At 43.3% G+C, this 20558-nt stretch overlaps 1 protein-coding gene across 1 annotated transcript in view; it reads right to left on the reverse strand.

The window, feature by feature from the left end:
• The window catches only part of nr3c2 (nuclear receptor subfamily 3, group C, member 2), a 57450-nt gene extending 40411 nt beyond the window's left edge, over positions 1 to 17039 (reverse strand). The window contains exons 1-2 of the mRNA XM_084687388.1: positions 16625 to 17039; positions 12347 to 14203 (exon numbers count right to left, since the gene is read on the reverse strand). Coding sequence (XP_084543514.1) covers positions 12347 to 14184 — 1838 coding nt within the window. The 5' untranslated portion in view covers positions 14185 to 14203; positions 16625 to 17039. The remainder of the gene's footprint in view (positions 1 to 12346; positions 14204 to 16624) is intronic.
• Between the last annotated feature and the right edge of the window lie 3519 nt (positions 17040 to 20558).

A 20558-nucleotide genomic window follows, 5' to 3' on the forward strand; every position in this document is an offset into this window, starting at 1 on the left:
ACTTTGAACAAAGACCCCCCTACCCCCCACCCCCCATCCTCGTTCTGTCAAGACATGTAAGTGACTGCAGGTGGACGTGCCCAAACATCCTCCTACCACTACTTGTTGTAGTGTCCAAAACAGGGGAAAGGCCAGACATGATGACGGTCATGGCAGGTTTTTGATCGAGGAGGGGGGGGGGACGACGACAACGACAATCTCTTGATCAGAGCTGGGTCGGTGGCTTCGTAAAACAGAGACAGGGCAACTTCTGTCTGTCTGTCTGCAACAAGAGTTTCTGTCTGTCTGTTGGTCTGCAACAAGAGTGTCTGTCTGTCTGCAACAAGAGTTTCTGTCTGTCTGTTGGTCTGCAACAAGAGTGTCTGTCTGTCTGCAACAAGAGTGTCTGTCTGTCTTTTTGTAAAAAGAGTGTCTGTCTGTCTGCCGGTCTGTGGCTATGAAAGCTGTTGTTTGCTTTACAACTGTGACACACTATTACGCGATGTTCTCTACACTTTGAACATACCGTTCTTCTGATGTACAGCAATACTTTAACAATGATGCTATCCATGTGCTGAACACTGTAATAAGAACAATCTTTTTATATGTCTTCAATGTGGGACCCGGTGCACCAACACAATCATATCGAAAGAAAATGACACTCTACATATATCCACAGTGCTTCTAGACCACTGTGTCTATGTAGCTGTAATGTTAAATTTGCTCCAGAGTCTACTGTGTGACTGGGAACTGGCCACAGTGAAGACGGAAGGACTGCAGACACAGCTGCCCACATGACACTCCACAGTCCTCCAGCCTAAGGGTGTCTGGTAAGCACTTCCCCCCTCCTGTTTATCTAAAGCATATACACTGTACCATATACCACTGTTTCTCCCCCCTCCAACACACACACACACACACACACACACCAATAAACACACTTACATTTGTATTGCCGTAACTCTGAGTTGCATCCATTAATACTCATTAAGGTCACTTATAACGGTTATGTGTATCCTCAATTGGCGCCCACTACTCCCCCTGAGCCCCCTCCTACAGCCGGCCCAGTTGACCCGTCACACAGCTGCTTTGTTTGTCCCTCGACAGAGATAAGCTCACAGTAGCTGGCCTTTACATAAGGTCCTAGTTCTATAATGTAGAATGTCCCTTATGGTTCAAAAGGTGAAACATTTTCCGTTACTTTAATCTCATTACATTTAGCGGAACCAGTGCGGGTTGACAGATGGCAAGGAGAATTGAATGTGTTTACACATGGAGATGCCGACGCACAGAAGGCGTGGATACTGTAGCGAGACAACTATTAATTTCCGCGCTTAAACCTCTTATAGTGCCTAAATATAGGCAAAGGGAGAAGAGGTCAACAAGAGGTCGGTCCTTCTCTCCCTTAGGGTAGATTCCAAGGGGTGGACAGGAAGACTCACTGAACAATGCAGAGCTGTATGGTACTTTGTACTAATGCAGGAGTTATGAGATGTGTCGAGCCTATATTTTCTGTTAAGGGAATCACCATTACTGTGTGTCTAGATGGATAGTCCTTGACCTCACCATGGCCTGCTCAGTGCTCGGCTCTAAATCCCTTCCTTTGTCTACAGTCATTCCCTGCTCCTCTTCTCACTTTGCTAGACACACTTACAGTACATAGATGATTACTGGGCCACTATTCTCATTCTTGTCTTCTCACAGATTTCCACTTGGTAGACAAATAATATGTTTCTTCTTTTGGAATATAAATGTCCTCACTTTAGTGAGCAGTTTAGCTTAATGATTCTTAATCTAAAACATTATTGTCTTTATCTAAAGATTTTCTTTCCAACAGTGATATAAATCAAACAATTCCTTTTTATATGCGACTTACCTGCGCAGTTATAATTTTCCCTCAAAATCATCCTACACGACTGTTCAGATTTAAATTGCCGCAATCAAAAACAGACTTTTGGCCAAAAAAAATTTTGCCACGCAAAAAAACAATATTATAGCGTTGGTCTCAAAATAAATATTTTCTATAACAAAATAGTTTAAGTCTGCACTTGCATAAATTGTCTGTGAAAATATCATTTAAAATCTACTATCAAAATAAAACTATAAAAATGGTGTTTGGCATTCTATAAAATAGTATTTTACAAAGGATTACGGTGTACTGCAGAATATTCAGTATTTTATTAGGTTTCACTCAGTTCTCTAGTGTGAAGTGTTTCACTGTATGAAAACCACAAGCGTAATCTGAATAAACATTATAAAGGACTCAAATGTATCAAACACCGTGCCAGGATTTTTTTTCTGTCTTACCTACATCTGTAGGTCGAAAACATCAAAAGCACAGCTAAAATTCCCTGCTGGGAACACACAAACTGGAAACATATAATCACTGTGCTTTCTCTTCAGGAAAAGTGTCCAGCTACAATAACTGTATTCATCCTTCCAATGTCCTGTACATTAAGATACAGTGTAGGCAAATGCAGCGCCACATTGGCATTCATACACCACACTGATGGGTCAATCAAGGCCAAGTCACAGGAACGACAGAACGCATTCATCATCGAACATCGTCAAAGTCACCGAAGACAATGTAACACCCTCTTTACGAGGCGAAAAGATGGTGCATTATCTGTTATAGTGCTCTGTATTTAACCCTCTCCAATACACCCAGGCAGCACAGACTGCAGTGAAACCTTTGCCTAGACTCTTCCGCAAACCAATTCCCCATGACCATCGAATGATAGTTCTAACAGGATAATTGTAGATTTTTTTTCTAACATAAGTGGACCATCGCAAGGTTGGTGCTCCGGGGTTGCTAGGCCATGGTTGCTAACAGATACACTATTTGATACCACCCCACAGAATCTGTCTAGTCTCAGGAAAAAATCCTAAATGTACGGCATCAACAGCCATAGTCAGGGTACCTGTTGCCAAAATAAACCGTGAGATGCTTCATCCTGGTAAAGTCCTTTTCCAGATGTCAGCACCAACACAACATGTGATGACAGTAGGTTCATGAACACTGCCCAGTATCATCATAGCTTTGTGTGTGTCCATCTCTAACTGCAAAGGGACTAAGTAAGCAAATTGTATATATATATATTTTTTTTTGGGGGGGGGGGGCTTAAGTGGGCTGTCTCCTGGCCCTATTTCTGTCGAGTTTGCATGTTCATCCCATGCTTTCCTCTGGGTTTCCTCTACAAAGTACCCCAATATAACACATGCAGAGTAGATCTCTTTCCTGTTCATGTACCTGGCATGAGGTAACCCTCAACCCCCTGTGGCCTTAATATGGCTGATCACTGCTCAAATCAAAAATGTAAAGACTGTACACTCGAGCGAATATGAATGAGTATCTGTTTCTTCTTTTCTGACAGACTGTCATTCCATGCAGTATGGCAGTTTGCTCTTGATGATATTGGCTCAGTTCCAGGCTAATCACTGCGTATGTATGTGGGTGGTGGGGGGGGGGGGGGGGTGCTGTTAAGCATGGCTGTATTGCGACATTATTATACTTTTTGGTGCTTTTTAAAAATGTTCTCCTCTCCTATTTGATTTAAACACAATACAGATGTATACCCTCTGAAAACAACAGGCCACTGAAGAGTGTGTCTTAATCTAAGCACAGAAGGGGATCTAAACCAACGTTAGCGCACAACCTGGAGAGAACAGGACTTAAACCGGCTGTTATTTTTATAAGACCCTAGAGACAACTTACGTTTTCCAGGCAGGTTTCTGCTAACAATCTGGAATCTGGTTTCCTTAATGAATAACACAACAACACAATTGTAAAAGGGAGAAATGTAATAGTATTTTAGAAGTTACTTTGTTTTGAAATGTCTCACAAAATAATTGAGTACTGTTGCGCTGGAATGGAGTACATAGTTCATGAGAAGTGTGTGTGTGTGTGTGTGTGTTTGTGACACACTCTATGTTCGCAGTGGGTTAGTGAAATCACGGGGTGGCGTATCTTCCCGTTGGTTTTCAGAACATCTGGGTATAGAATGTCTGTGACCCCATTCCTGGCCAGGGGTCAAAAGGGAACCTGGACCGTGCATGTCCTCCCCATGGCAGCTGCTCACACACACACACACACACACACGCAGGGTAACGATGTTTGTTGAACATTGGGTCGACACTGGAATGGGATTAACGAGGCGGTGGCAAATGTAACGTACAATTTATGCTAGAAGCGTGTGTATGTATATGGTGGTGGTGGTTAAGACACTGCAGGATATCCAGTCTCCTCAAAGGTGTCCTATCACCCCCACCATGACCGTGCCAGTGTTTGGAGGCAGGAACGATGAGAGGCAGCTCACATGACAGACAACCTCGTGGGAGAGGACAGGGCGGCAGAGAGCAGGTGTCGGGTTCACTTCCGCACAGGGTGGCACGGCCCCCTTGTCATTGGCCAATGGGGGTTTAAGGTGTGGGTTGTGATGTAGAACACCTTTTTCCCCCTCCCACTCTTGTCCCTTGCCTACTTTCTTTGTTTAACTCGGGAAACGCCTCTCAAGGCAACAAGTCCCATGGGGCAGAGCGTCAGTGCACCCATTGACACCGACTTGTCAAACAGGTTACCTGGCCCCTGTGATGAGGGGTTGGGGGGAGAGGTGGCGGTGGAGGGAGGGGGGCAGGTAGAAGGACGCATCTAAACGCCTCTCCTCCTTTACTGCCTGACATAGATCCATGGTGACAAGGAACGTTAAGAAGGAGGAAGAGAAAAAAAAATGTATGCGGCCACGGCCGCGCATGTCACTGGGGCCCGGGGGGCTGGTCGTAAACACGCTGGAATGGAGTGAAGAACTCCAGGCATGTCGGCCGCTCCACAGCATGAAAGGAAAACATCCTCCTCTCTCTCCACTTCCTCCTTCTCTTCCTCTTTTTTGCCCCTATAACAAACCAGGGTCATGGAGGGCAGCCGTGTAAGAAAGTGGATGTATGACTGAAAGAATGTGTAGATTATCCTAAATTAGACTGGGAATGTTATCGCGCTAAATAAATGACATGGAATAGGATGTGCTTTACTGCCAATATGCTATACTGTCCTGTATGTCGGCATCAGATAGAAGGAGAAACTACAGATTTAAAACAAGCAATGAGGCATAATATCCTTATTTGCCATGGAAACTAACACAAAGGAGTCCTCTCACTCAACCATGCTTCCTTGCTTTATAATGAACATCAGGCCTGTGCTTGGTCTAAGATTATTGCTGCAGACACCCTGGGTGCAGTGATAATTTAACATATATACACCATACCAGCCCTTGTGCCTTGGAGGAAAGGCAGACTGGACTGACAGCAGAGTGCTGAGAGCCCAGCACAGGGAAAATAGAGTGTGCAAATAGTCATCTAATCATATACAAAGGATTTGCCCTAAATGCCAATGAAATGATCATTTACAATAGTAAGATTTATTCTGGAAGAGTTATCACTTGACTTTATGTTCAAATCAAGACTGTGTAAATCTAGATGAAGCATGTTAGAGAAGGAGCTCCATGGTTTTGCCCAAGTTAAATGTCACACAGTTTTGTCAATGATCACTGTGAACTGCAAATGTGTAGTTAACACACCAAAAACAGTACTGACAGCTGAGAAGAAAAATGTGCTCAGAAAATATAAGAAATATATACAATATAACATGTATGTATATATATATATATATATATATATATATATATTTATATATTTTTTTTTTCTCCTTTTCTGAATACTATTTGTGCATTGATTGAGGTAACTCTTCTAGCCTGAAATGTGTGTAAACAATTGCCAATACATTCCAGACACAAAATTAATGTGCGACAGGCTAAATCCAAAGCTAAACTACTCAAATGAGAGACTTCCAGCCAGCTGTGGCCTAGTCAATGCAAGCAGTCCAAACAAAAGCAGACAGTAAACAAGGAATGTCTCGCCTGTGCCAGGTACAGTACAGTGCAGTAAAACCAGAAAGGAGGTTGCCAGGTTTCACAATCACCACCGGTTGCCAGATCTGAGTATCTCCTCGAGCTATGGGTCAGTCTGGATGAGGGTGCCAAGTTGAGACTGTAAACAGGAAACACAAATATCCCACTGTGGAAGCTGGCTTGCCATTGGCTAGCTTCTTGTTTCTTTGTTCAGTTGTTTGTAAAAGTTACTGGATAGTCTAGGAAGCCCGGGAAAAAATATTCCATGCATGATTTAACAAATACCAACATGACAACTTTCTGGAAACAAATAGCTATGTTTTGAATATAATTATGTAACTATATAATTGCGAGTCTGAATACTACAGCCTCAATGTTGCCTGAATACTCTTACCTCAGACTTGCCTAAATGCTTCTACCTCAATGTTGACTAGGGTTGGGTATCGTTTGGGTTTTTTATGATACCGGTGCCAAATCAAAATGGTTCCAGTGCCTAAACGGTGTCTGAATCAAGACTTCTGTTCCGTTTCAATCCGACTTGCATTTTTGATTATTCTGACACCACATGAATCCAGTAATATAATAATTTAACGCTCATGTGCGGTGATGATGCTTCTTACGTCCGTTTCGGAGCACCAGAGGGCAAATATTTCAATCGACAGCTCAGGAATTTAAGTGGCACCGAAATCTGCGTTCTGATTCGGTCCAGTACCCGTCCTACAGGTACCCTATAACCTCCTAACCTGCATCTATAACCCTGGGCCAACCTCCTAACCTGCATCTATAACCCTGGGCCAACCTTCTAACCTGCATCTATAACCCTGGGCCAACTTCCTAACCTGCCTTTATAACCCTGGCCAACCTCCTAACCTGCATCTATAATCCTGGGCCAACTTCCTAACCTGCATCTATAACCCTGGGCCAACCTCCTAACCTGCATCTATAACCCTGGGCCACAGTTACACAAGGTGTGTCATTAGGTTTGGAACAAAATCCACCGCAGTAAAGATGCAATTTCATCGCCTCTTCAGTTGTTGGGGGCAAAGACTTCCTGCCAAACAAGTTTACTTACTTGCTTAAATGTGGGGCTGAATGTGACACGCTGTCTTTCGATCCTGTGTGTCATTGTATAATGAGAAAGGGTCTTTTTTTTCAATTTTGGGTCAGTGTGGCTACACTGTAGCTGTGTCCTGATTTGTGCCAAGGGATCTGCACACAGCCCCACACTGAGTCATGATTAACAGGGATTTCACCGAAGGCCCCCACCTCCACCAACACCCTAGCCATTTTTGTTGTGTATGGGTGCGACACAAGACCGACACAAGGACACAGTTCTCTTTTATTTTTTCTCTTCTGTAGTGGCCTATAAACAGGACTGTGTACTGCGTCTTTCTAGGTCACATTCGATGCCATCACGCATGCCATTTTAAAAGATTTATTAGGCATATTCAAGGGTACTGTGTGTGTGTGTGTGTGTGTGGAGTTCTGCTGCATGTGTGCAGATGTGTGTGGGTTGTGTGAACGCTGCGCGTGCATGTGTGCATTACATAAAGCCCCCCTTCACCCCCCTTAACTTTAATTGAGCCAGCCAGGCATGACCCACTTTTCTAACCTCTGAAGTGGAACAATTAACATTTTTGAAGTGTTTTCCTTAATGGCATCCATTTCCGCCTAGATGTCAATTGGTTCTGTTCCATGGACGGAACAAGCCAGCAAAATGGAGAAATAAGTCATTGGACGTGAATACTTGCGCAAACTCCAATTAAACATGAATGAGCAAGTCATGCCTTGTTTGTTCACTGAAGCACATTGGCATGCATTACAGCGAGGAAGACAATGATGCACTGACAGAGAACGAGAGAGAGAGTAAGGGAGAGATTCCTTCGCATCTAAACAAAATATACTTTTCATTGCTTATCCTGTATGATTGTTAACCATAAATGGTAATAACATTTCTATGTTATAAAATCAAGCACATACAGTGGGTATGCAAACGGTAACCCAGAACTTCACTCTTGAGACACATTTGCTGTCTTACATTTCACTACAGTAAACAAAGTAAATTCCTGTCGGTAACCAATGTGGGATACCCTTAGCTCAAAAGTAGCCTGTTCACCTATTTCCCACCACACCTTGCTGTGAAAAACAAAACAATCTGGCATTCAAACTTCAGAAAAATCCACTACTCTTTGTTGTGGTGCCCATATTTAGTTTCAGGCCTTTCATAAGAGAGTTTAATGACCTAGAGGATGTGCCTTTCGTATGTCAGCAATAGGTAATAGAAGTTAGACCTGCGCCCGAGGAGATCCAGAGGAAATTTGTCTCGGTGTCACCTGACGCCGTTTCAGGAGACGGGGTTCAGGTGAGGACAGGCTCTTGTATCCCAGCAGCCATTGCAAACAGTGACCTCACTTTTATTAGGATGCCAAGCAGTCTGTGCAGCTGCGTGTCTCTGCTCTGCGTGTGTGTGCCCATCCGAGTGTGTGCGAGTGAGAAAAATACTTCAAAAGTTTCAATTGTGTGTGAGAAAATACCCTAAATTATATAATTACTTATTTGACTCACCTTTATTCAGAAAATAATTATGTTATGTTCTACACTATATTGTAAAAAATAAAATAATACTTTGCCTCATAGTTTCCAAAAATATTATTTGATGTGGCCAAAGCAAATAACCTGGGGCCAGGGGCCGTGACCAAAGACACCAGCCCAACGTGCCTCATTAGGGCAGCATCACCTCCCCGCCTCCACCTCTGCATGAACACACACACACTAAAAACAAGATACACACCTGCCAGCACACAGTAGGTGAAACCACCTAAACTCTGGGCACCCTCAACCCACACACCTCCACAGTCACATCTAAAACGAGCAACCACCACCCACCTTCCACACACTCAATTACACACACACACACACACACACACACACCCACTCCCCCACAGCTGCCGACCCACAATGCACTGGGAGCCCCCAGTGAGCCATGGACAGGGTTTAATTGGATATTAGTATCCAGCAGCGTCTGAATTAATCAAATCATTGCCATCCATTAATTTAGTGGAAGAACATACAATTAAGGGCTTATTAGTGTTCTCTCAAGAGTATGCCCTTTCATCCCCCAGCAGAACATTAGGAGTTGGACGAGGACCAGTGCAAAGCGTTCTTTTCTGGTGAAAAAAGAAAAACAACCTTCGATAGTATTTTCAATGTTGAGCTTTTTCAAAGACCTTGTTGCAAATACAATGAACTCATTCTACTGTATAGCCTACAGATAACAGGGTGGGGAAGGACTCAAAATATGTTGTATATGCTTGCAAGATCCAGTCCAAAACTGAAATAGTACATTCTCCTCCTCTATCGAAACTGGTTAAATGCAGCCTGGGAAGTTATTTAATGGCTTGTGACATTGTGTTTGTCATGTCGGTGGCTTATCAACTGCCTAATTCAAACATGTTTAAAGGGCCATTCCAATATATTTAATGGCAATGGCAGTTAGTAATATTCCAAAAGATTCTTAGGCAGTGTCCTGAGCTCACAGCTACACTTCCCTTACATTGGACATTAAGTGGGATTGTCGACAGGCAAGGATTCTTTATCTAGTTTCACAAAGAAAAGACAGGCAATGGTCTCTAAAAGCTACCTCTGGTAACTAGTGCAGCGGTTTTCAACCCTAGTCCTCAGGGTCCAGAAGGTTTGAGATGTTTCCCCTATTCCAACACACCAGATTCAAATGAATGGTCGTTACCAGGCTTCTGCTGAGTTAGATAATGATCCATTCATTTGAATCAGGTGTGTTGGAAAAAGGGACCATCGCAAACATGCTGGACAGGAGGTCCCTGAAGACCAGATGAAAGAACCACAAACCTAGTGGAAAGACTTTCCAGGATGAAAACAGGATGAAAGAGATTTTTAGAAAATAGGTTGTGATCTTTTGAGTCTCTTAAATCTTTTAAGTAATCCATACATTTTGCACATGAAAGTCATTTTTCTAACTATATTGCCTAAATCCCCAAATACACAAAGCTAATTATCCATACCCATTTTAGTTGTTCTCAATGGTCAGGCACTACTTAACCACTAGGTAGCTACAGCATTATAGAAACTACAGAAAAGTAAATACAGGCTAGCACCATTCTTTGTTTCCGTCAGTGAAAAAAAGCTGACTTTCCCAGCTGGTTTGCCTCTATAACATGGCACTTAGGGTCAACCTATAGTCCAGGACCCAGCTGTATGTCTCTTGACTGAGACATTCTACCCATGTGATAGTTGACCATTTTAAAAATCCCCAATTTGAAACATTATACTTTTCTTAAAATGCTATAAGAAGAATAATTGATGGAAGTTAAATCAACAATCAGTTTCAGTTCCAACAAGCTGGTCTAGCATAGTGAACATTACTTCATAAAAACTATAGCTAGAGTGTCAAAATAACTGTAGTGTTGGATTAAGCATAGCAGACCAACAACGGTGTGTGCTTAGTTCTCTGGTAATGTCTCTCACAGTTATGTGTGTTTGTGTGTAGGTGTGCAGCTTTCTGGCTGGTTGGCTTCCATACAGCCCACCTCTGACTGCCATCCTGTCTGACATCAGGGCTAAACTGGATCTCATTAGAACCAGTGTGGCAGTGATCCCGTCAACATCACTTTGGCTCCCACCATATGGGTTCCCTCCCAGGTAACAGCCAAATCCCCCCCCCCCCCCACCCTTCCTCCTTCTTACCCCCCTTCCTCCCCCATTGCAGCTACATATCTCATTATTACACACATGCTTAAGTGTGTATACAGATGCACACAAATAGTAATACACACGTTCATCATGCTGATCATAATGCAGCAAATTTATCTCAAATGAGCTCAAACTAGCTAAATAAAAGTACTGGTGAGAGGAGAGATTTCATGAGGATGTCCCAAAGTATTTATAGTTAGAAACATTAATATGGACTCTTTGTTAAGAGGTTGAATGCAAAATAAATGCCTAATTTATATAAACATAACTTTACAAAGCTCGGGATATTGAGACAGCATCAACAACTGATACAGTAAAAGTGGATAATCAATAACAACTGATGCATTGGTCAAAGTCCATAATATAAATTCAACATGCTTCCATGTGTTGGTAAGTTACTTTTTGTGCCCATTGAGGTGGTTGACATGGGGAACATACTTGAACACTCCATTTCAAACACTTCAATATAACCTATTTCAAATTAGTTTTATGTTTATGGATGTTTTGAATCTTGTCGTGAAGTGGGGGGGTCATTAGTAGCTGAACCACGTTTGCCAAAATAGCGAACAGCAAGTAAAACATTCCAGAAAGGCTTTAAGGCTTTTCACATGTATTCCTCTTAAAACTCTCTCAAACATCTGAAACGTTTTAAGTCAGGAGAGGGATGCCGTTTATGGCCTTGTTTAATACTTCCTGCAAAATGATGCTATAGAGAGTGGATTTACAGTGTGTCGTGCACAACTTTATACCCTTTTTGATAAGCTACTATCATCTATATATTACCACCGTTAGACATTCATTGTAATCTTTTAAAGAACCCCCCCCCCCCTTCTGACACTGTAGCCATATCTCTTTGATTTACTGTAAATAAATAGCAAGCTCTCCCTGCAAGGGATATGTTACATAAGTGGTTCACATGCTTCAGCTGCAACAAAAGTCATTCTGTGTTTCTCTTGGTCTATTTTCTGGTAGTTACATTTTCTTTGGTTCATCCTTAATAGTGATGAACGGTCATTTAGCTTTGTATGCAACTAGGACATGATATTAACTGAAAACCCAACAACTGTGTCAAAGTTAGACTATGCCCGATCAGTTTCTGTAATAGAAGCCAGTATTGTTGTCTGGTACTTCTTTTCTTTCCGCGTGTTTGTTTTTGTTGGGGGTTTCGCCCTTTTGAAGGAACTGATTATTTCATTGGTTCAGCGACGTAAGCATGGGATCAATCATTCATTATTTACGATGCTGCTCCCATAAAGGGTCCATTAAAATAGATATTAGCGTTGCACAACAATTTTGTTTTTCCAGCTAAAAGATATAATTCAAACTTTGCCTCCCTGTTACAGTAGAACACTGTGTGGTTTGCTGTTGTGGGCTCTTTGTAATGTATTGTAACAATGACCTGGACTCCATCCCTTAGTTCCTGTTCCCCTGGCCAACATCCCGCTGCCTTTCCCAAGCCTTGTTGTTATTATTATTAGGCAACAGTCACCCCCTAGTCAACGCCCTAAAGAACCCCCAGTGCTTCACGGCCAGACACCATGTCAACCCCTATTTATCAAGTCATGGTGAAGAAGACACTCATAGTAATCTTATGTCAGAAGTTTCAAGACCATCTCAAAGCCACCGAATAACCCCTTTGAGACAGGTGCCAATTAAGTAAAATTCATCCTCATGACAAGCCGTTCGCAGCCCCAAGGAACTACAGTTCCCAGAGTGCTTGTATCTCTCCTTCATCTCCTTACCTTGACATGTTGTCTGCCAGGCAGCTCTGGCTTGGGTAGGGCTCCCCCCTGGCCGACAGCGGACCCTGCACCATGCCTGGTCGAGATTTCCACGACTCCATTAACGCCGCAACGGGTGAAATGAGATTTAACAAAGGGTTGGCCTGGTCCCTCACATCGTGCCGCGAGAAAGACATTGTTCCTTGGGCTCCGATCTGGTAATGAAATGAGTGTCCACCTGAATTAACGCCAACAATGGCCGATGTTGACACGTTATTATTCTCTTGGTAATAGCTGCCATCGTTGGTCTCCTGTTTAATCCCTTTGGACAGGGTATTGTTGGGAAATACCCCAGCCTCATAGTTGCCATTCATGGAGGACACGGGAGGTCCCAAAATCCCAGAAAGGCTGTACTCATCAATGTTGTCCCTCAGTGACAAATAGGTTGTCTCTGATGCAGGGAAGAGACCCATAGAGGATGGCTGCTCACTAAAGTGATGCTGATTCATGCAGCCACCATCTTTGTTTGGCTCACTCTTGATCTGTGTGATGAAGGGCGAACCGGCACCAGCGTGGCATTTGGAGGTGCCCAGACACATGCTCCTGTAGTCTGTCCCGGGCTCATTCTTGATGTACTTCACCATCCCCATCTGATCCAGTCCTACGTTAAACAGTTCCCCATCCACGCTCTCCACCTTGGGAAACTCAAAGGACTTAAAGTCTTGATCTCCACTGGAGGCCTCTGGGCTACAGGAGTCATTCTGGACCAAGCCCAGTCCACTGGCTGGACTGGAAACACCAAACCCAGTAGAGGAAGAGTTCCTCGGACTTGAGACGGCCATAGCCCCCCCTACAGTGGGACTAGAGATGGACGGTCTGACATTGCTGTTGCAGTTGATGTTATTACCACTGCTCCCAGTGGGGCTGGACACGGACGACATGTTGCAGGTAGACATGGTGCAGGTGGCACTGCATGATGGCGGGGAGCGCACACTGCTCATGCTCTGGGGGCTGGAGATGGGCGACCTCATTACGTTGAGGGGGCTGGTGAGAGGTGGAGAGCCCACTGTGCTGGACTCTGCCGGGCTACAGGTTGCCGAACTCCTGCGCTGGACATGGGCTAGCGGCGGTCCGATGGCGGCAGGATTTTGGCTGATGGGGCTGCTGATGGACGAACAGGCCGGGCCGAAGCAGGTCGTGGGGCTAGTGGTGGACGACACCATGTTGTTGCTGCCTCCAGGGCTGGAGATGGAGCTTGAGGTGTGGGGGCTGCAGGAGAGTGAGGAAACTTGGGCCGACGCTGACACGACCGGAGGGCCCGAGGAGAGCTCCCCTCGGCTAACACCAGACTGCTGCAGGACCGTCTGGAGGCCCGACGCTGGCGCCTTCAACTTCACACGCCCTGAGGACATGCACTGGTTGTCCTCAAGGGCGCGCCCGCAAACTGGGTACATCTTTCCCGGGCTGCATTGACCACCATGCTGGCTGAAGCCAAAATCTGCCTCCCGAGCTGCGTTCATGTACAAGCCCATAGATTCCGCCACAGTCTTGGAAAGCTCCTTGGAGTCCATTTCCAGCTTGCGGCCATGGAGGGAGTTGTTAAAGAGGGGGAGGATGATTGACGGATTCTGACCAAGTCGGAGAGTCTGCTGCTCCGGCTTCTTGACATTGTTCTTCTTGCAATCAACCCCAGCGTTGCCTGCTGGGCAGCCAACATTGACGATGTCCATCAGGATGTCGCTGTTAGCTAGGCTGGACTCTTCGGCGCTGCTGCAATAGTCCATAGCACTGGTGACCTGGGACCATCTATTCTCTGTGTCAGCTCCTTCAAAGAAACTTTGGTATCTTTTGGTCTCCATGCCTGGGTCATTGATTCACCTGTTAGATGTGGAAGTAAAGGAGAGTGTAAAAAAGCAAGGCCCAAAAAATGTGCAATTGAGGAATTTATATATTTTTCCTCTTTATATTTACATAATAACATGATACCCAGTGTGTGTGTGGGTGGGTGTGTGTGTGTGTGTATACAATACAGTTTCAATGCAGTACAGTGAATGTTAAACCTGTCAAATTATTACTTTTTTATTCAATCATAGGTGTGTTACTGGTATTTTGATAAATTTATTTCGACATTCCCAACACTGCTGTTTTTTTGCATTGGCTCTTAAGGTAACCCTAAGGTGATACACTCATCTCTGTCTAAGTCCTCTTTGGAGATCTAACACCCTTTGCAAAGGTGTGGGTGTGTGTGTGTGGGGGTGTGTGAGTGTTTGTTTGCAGGCTTGGACAAGCCAATGTTGGCCTGGCCTGGCCTAGCATGGGCTGGCCTAGACAGAATTGAACTGAACTGGACAAGTGTCTGCAGTGAAACTTTGTTAATATGCCATGTAACATTCCATGTACCAAAATGCTGCTGTGAGTGATGATTGTGATGTGATGAGGTTTTATAACCTCAGGTTTGGCTAATGCAAGCTATTGTTCACACTGTAGTGTGCATTCAAAGGCTAAGCAGCAGTTGGACTCTCTTTGGCACACACTTTGAAGGTGTATACATTGTCAGTGTTATTGTTGACTTGGCTGCCCTTTTGGTCCACTGACATTTCAACATATAAACACTGCTGTGTGATAGCAAAGTGTTTCGGTAATCATGCTCACATGTGTTCTGATGTCCCCAAAACACCTGACCCATATGGGCCCATATGACTTATTCATAAACCATTTGTGCAGTGTCATTGTCACAGTACTAACAATTGTATCTGCAGTATGAGGTTTTGTGATCTCAGGCACAGACGCAGGTTTCTTTTGCTTATATGAAAGGCTGGGACATGGCATTGGGCCATCTGTGTTTTCTGAACCTGCCCCAGAACAGTCAAGACACCTGGCAAATATTGCTCTTTTTCAAATAGTTTGGTACTCATACAATGTTTTTATTCTATTTTGAATTACATTTATTACATTTGTACATTCAAATATTGCTTTACAAATTAGTATTTACGTGCATGTCTGTGTGTGTCAGTAGCAATTAGGGAGGATGTGCATTTATTTCATATTGACAATCATTGCACACTTGTGGATTTACAACTGTTTTTGAATTCGTACTAACTTGGCGGTAACTTCAGGAAGACTGGAAATACTTAATCGCATCTGCTTTTCACTTCGCAAATGAAATAAGAGTGGGTTACTACGTCTTTAAAATACATGACGCTGTTCGTTTAAATCCCCACCTCTTTTTTCCATTGGATGAAGAAAGACAATGTCACAATAAGTTTATCTTGCCACTCATGGATTGGTCCGTCTGTTCTGTCACTCTACCAGGTCTCAAAGCCACAACATATCTGCGACATAACTTTAAAATAATATATCTTTGAGTGCCGTAAATGCCATTGAACTTCGAAAAAGTCTCCAAACCCACCATTTGCGCCCAGTTGCGCCTGAATGCCAATTGCATAACATTAGTGTATCACGTTCTCTGGGACGATAATATCTGACATCGTAGGTTGACGCCTCACAATTGATCAGAAAAAGTTTCTTATAGAAGTAACGTAGCCTTCTGTATTAATGTTTCGGTGCGTCGATGCTTAAAAAGACTGCAAATAAGGCAGAAACGTAGTGAGTTCTAAACGAAAGCTTGATCAATAGTTTTGATTAACAGGACTGTATATAGGTTGGTGACATACGTGTATAACGGGCACAGTCACTGCACTTCATAAACTATGACTAGGTCCGCGCCAAATCGGCCACAGGTAATGTTTTATAGGCTATCCTCACGGTGACAAAATAACAGTTTAGAAGGCAATGGTGAAGAACCTCTACGGTTACTTGGTTGACAGCTAGAACACAGTGAGAAGTGTCACGCCGGAGAAGAAAGTATAAAAAATACATCTTCAGTAACGAATACATTACAAATGGTTAATATGAGACTTAGGATTTAGGTGTCGTGTAATTATGCATGCATATCCTATAATAAAATTACAAAGTCAAATTGGGCCTAATCCATTTTTATATGTATTGCTATTATTGTCATTCATATTATTACTAGCATACGAGGTTCAAATTATTTCTTACAGAGAAAACCCGTTTTCATGTTACTTATAGGTCACCTATTCGGAACGGTTCCCCGGGGTTGTTTAAAAGTTACATATTTAGTTGTGCAGACAGATCTGGAGTAATTTTGCAATCACGTTCTGAAGAAAATTGAATTAAGTTGTGCGCTAATGGTTGTTGCGGATTAAAATATATATTTGTTGACAGTTTTTTCCATGTAGGCTACATCTCTGGCAAAACCTTTCAATATGTCCTCACCTTAATTACGACATTCAGACTTGTCAGGTGGCTGAGTTGCTGGGCAGCAATAATCCAGAAGGGAAAGCACACAGAGACACGGCAATAGTTGTATCTTCTTCCTAATACCCTCCCTCCAAACATATAGTATTTACTCTTGCAAATAAATCCACTTGAGTTTCAGTTTGACAGCTCAAGGCAGAGAAGTCAGCTGCGTATCACTCGTAATCCACGACAGCAAGGCGCTGTTTTGACAGACCGAACGACAGCGTCGAGGAGGACGGCAGTGTCAGATATTTACACAATACGAACATAATTTCGCAGATTTGCGATTTTCTAGCCCTCTGATAGAAGAGAGATAAAAAACAACGAAGGAGTCAGACGGACTTGCTGAGCGACGTCATTCTGTGCACATGGACCCTCCTACTGCAACGAGTGCAATACAAACTCCGAATTAGGTGGCGAGGAGACAAGGTGGGAGGGGGGAGTGTGCTCGGTCTCAGGCAGGCTTCAGAGCGCAGGTATTGCGCTGGGTACAGGGCATGTTATTTCAAGTAGGATAGTATAGGGTTCGGTTTGTGTGTAGGGGGAAGGGAGGGAGGATCTTTGAATAGGATTTTTGAGAACAGTCGGTAAATATTCGATTATTCGATGCTATAGGGTAACTTTACTTAATTACATTGCATTTATGTTTAATTAAATTACCCTCAATTGTAGTTGACTTATGAGGTCAGCCACTGTGTTTCTCATAGAATATGCTTGCATATGTCTTGGGTGTGCTGTTAACCTCTCTTTCTATAACAAGTTTACTTAGTAAAATTAGGTGGGCAATAAATATGCACTTACAAGGCAGTCAAAACTGCAGGGCACATGGCAAAAGGCAACATATTCCAGGTAACATAGATGTCTCAATAGATTAATATTTGATGGTACGCCAATCATTCAGACTAAAAAGCTTTTCACTGTTTGGTCGGTGGAAAAGACACTTCCATCTGTCTTTACAGCCTTTGATTGTAGATTACAAGCACCCATTTCCTATGGCACCCTATGCATATCAACACAAACTAAAGATTGTTTTCAATTGTAACGTCTTATTGTCGAATATTTAATGACTGTCAACTGTGTCCACAAGAGGGCACCACTATTTCTCTCAATGTTCTGACCGCATCATAGTCTTCTGAGAGAGGGAATGACACAGTCGCATCCTCTTTCTTTCGATTGAACAATGGATTTGTGCATACTGAGTACACTATAAAGTACAGACAGGCTTCTGTTCGTGTTCACATATTGAATGACGGAGACAGTACTTACAGGGGAATCATTGTTGTTGATAGAAACATGTTGGCATGGTGACCAGATTCAAGTTCATGGTTTTCCATGAGTGTGCACGCTCACAATGTCTGTTGACTAATGGACAGAAAATAACCTTAATACCTTCTTTGTCAACATTCTCCCAACCCTGTCACAAATAATGTATCCAGTCTAGTCAAAGACTGGCTGAATCTATGCACAAATGTAATATATGTAGACTAGTTAGTTAGTTAGTCTATTCACAGATTATATTGGGACCTGTTAGTTCTAAGCAAACACCTTCTATGGCTGAAGCCTACTTTTCCCAGAGCGAACCATAACCGAAATCAGACAGCTTCCGAGTTGGCAGACAGAGCCAAACTTGCAGCCATGCCAGCCTCTCTTGCTCTCTCTCTCTTTGTCTCTATGTCTCTCGCTCTCTCTATCTCTCTCTCTCTCTCTCGCTCTCTCGCTCTCTTTCTCTCTCTCTCTCTCTCTCTCTCTCTCTCTCTCTCGCTCTCTCTCTCTCTCTCTCTCTCTCTCTCTCTCTCTCTCTCTCTCTCTCTGTATCCCTCTACCCGTTAATCCTGCATGGTTGGAAACATGCTTAAAAGAGCAAGAAATGTGCTCCTAAGCAGGAGATAACTGAATATTTCTTCAGCTCATAACCCCCACTAATCTATCACACAAAATGACATTTCCCAAAAACTCCCCATCACCCCTTTTTAGATATCTTCACTACACTAGTATATACTGGTAGCTGGAACAGGTGAATCATTGGCATGCTTCTCCTATTTGTAAATTCATCTAAAGGAATAGAGACATTCAACATGTTTTTTGCTATATTAGATACCTGACTACTTCAGAGACAAGCTAGAAGACAAGATAGAAAACTAACCACACCAACCTTTAAAAATAGCACACTTAGAGTTTGGAGGAGGTAGACTGAATCCCTGCAGACGACTGATCACTGTGATTATACTTGTTCCCTCCAAAGTGTGTGAGTATGTGCGTGCGTGTATTTACCACAGATCAGCGTGCTCCTATAGCAGAGCAGCAAGAAGCTGAAGACATGACATGGGAAAGACACACTGTGTGCCTCATGGGGACAGGTGAATTAGAGCAGAAAACACGGAAACTAAACTCTCCTCGATGGCCAGGCACAAGACTGTCACCACTCTACGTGGTAATTACAGTGTTAGTTTTAATCAGTGAACAGCTATACCCCATCTCCCCCTCCTCCACACCCCCTTCAGTTTACCCCCTTGAAGTTCCACTTAGTGTCAGCTTTACATCCCTGCTCAGCTAAGTGGCTAATCTTTTCGTACATTGTTTGTTATCCGTAGACGTCTTGGAGGAGAGAGACTGTCTTTTTAAGGACAGTGTCAGTTGGTAGCGTTGAAAAATATTCTCACTTCCGTTGTGTCTGGGCTTTCAAACTGGGTAATGACACAGTCATTGTTGGTTGTGTGTGTTTACATTTACATTTAGTCATTTAGCAGACGCTCTTATCCAGAGCGACTTACAGTAAGTACAGGGACATTCCCCCCGAGGCAAGAAGGGTGAAGTGCCTTGCCTAAGGACACAACGTCATTTGGCACAGCCGGGAATCGATCTAGCAACCTTCAGATTACTAGCCCGGTTCCCTCACCGCTCAGCCATCTGACTCCCTTTACCATTAGCTCTTCCCGTGTCAGATGCAGCATGCACGCTATCATGGGGAAAATGTGAGTCGTAAAGCACTTGGACCCTGATCAACCCACACACCCTTCTTCATGTGTTCCATTGCCACTTTGGACGATTAAGCTGTTCTTGGACGACCCTGGCCGCACGTGGCACGTGTAGGCCTCACAATTCCCCCCTCTGCGTGTGTATGGCACAGTGGAGACCCCTTGGGAATGGCCTTTATTAGCATGTTTGTTTGGACATTGTGCTTGTTTTGTTTATGGAACACACATAGTCTCAAACGGCCAGACTAGTCTCTGTGCTACCATTAACAGTTATTATTAAAATGGTTGAATCGTAAATGTGGGATCCCCTGTGCCAAGGGGGGTAAAGGACATGACAACTTGTCATGTGATTGTGTCTGAGATGGGGATGTACATAAACAATCCCAGGCTGCTTGTTTTGAAATTGAATACCAGCAATGTTCTCATTGCACTGTTGGCATACTGTCTAATGAGCGTGTCCTTTTTAACTTAGGTAAAACAAGTGTCTGTGTTCACTTGGTTAGTGTACAAAGTTAGTCATAATAGATTATGGTCTATTACCTATCCTGTCCATCTTGTATCCATCGCTCCTTCCATCTTCCACTGTAATTTTGTGGATCACTCGATGAATTACCATACATAATTCTTCTTTCCTAAGTAGAAGGATAAGAATGGCAAACACACCGCCGCACATAATGTATTCTGTACCAAACACACAGAGGCTCTATTCAGAGGAAAGGAAGCCATACTGCATTCATTTGAGCTGGATAAAAAGTCCATAAATTGCTTATGGATACTGTATAAACAAAAAATATATATCCCCAAACTTCAGCAATACCAAAATGACCTCTGTAGGTGAGTTATACTTAATAATCCATATATGTCTTAATAAACATACAATATGCACAGTACTTCTCAAAAATTTGAATTGATTCAAAAACAGCAGTTTTTTTTCT

The sequence above is a fragment of the Hypomesus nipponensis genome, chromosome 22, assembly GCF_054491055.1.
Source record: "Hypomesus nipponensis isolate SF chromosome 22, ASM5449105v1, whole genome shotgun sequence".
NCBI lineage: Eukaryota > Metazoa > Chordata > Actinopteri > Osmeriformes > Osmeridae > Hypomesus > Hypomesus nipponensis.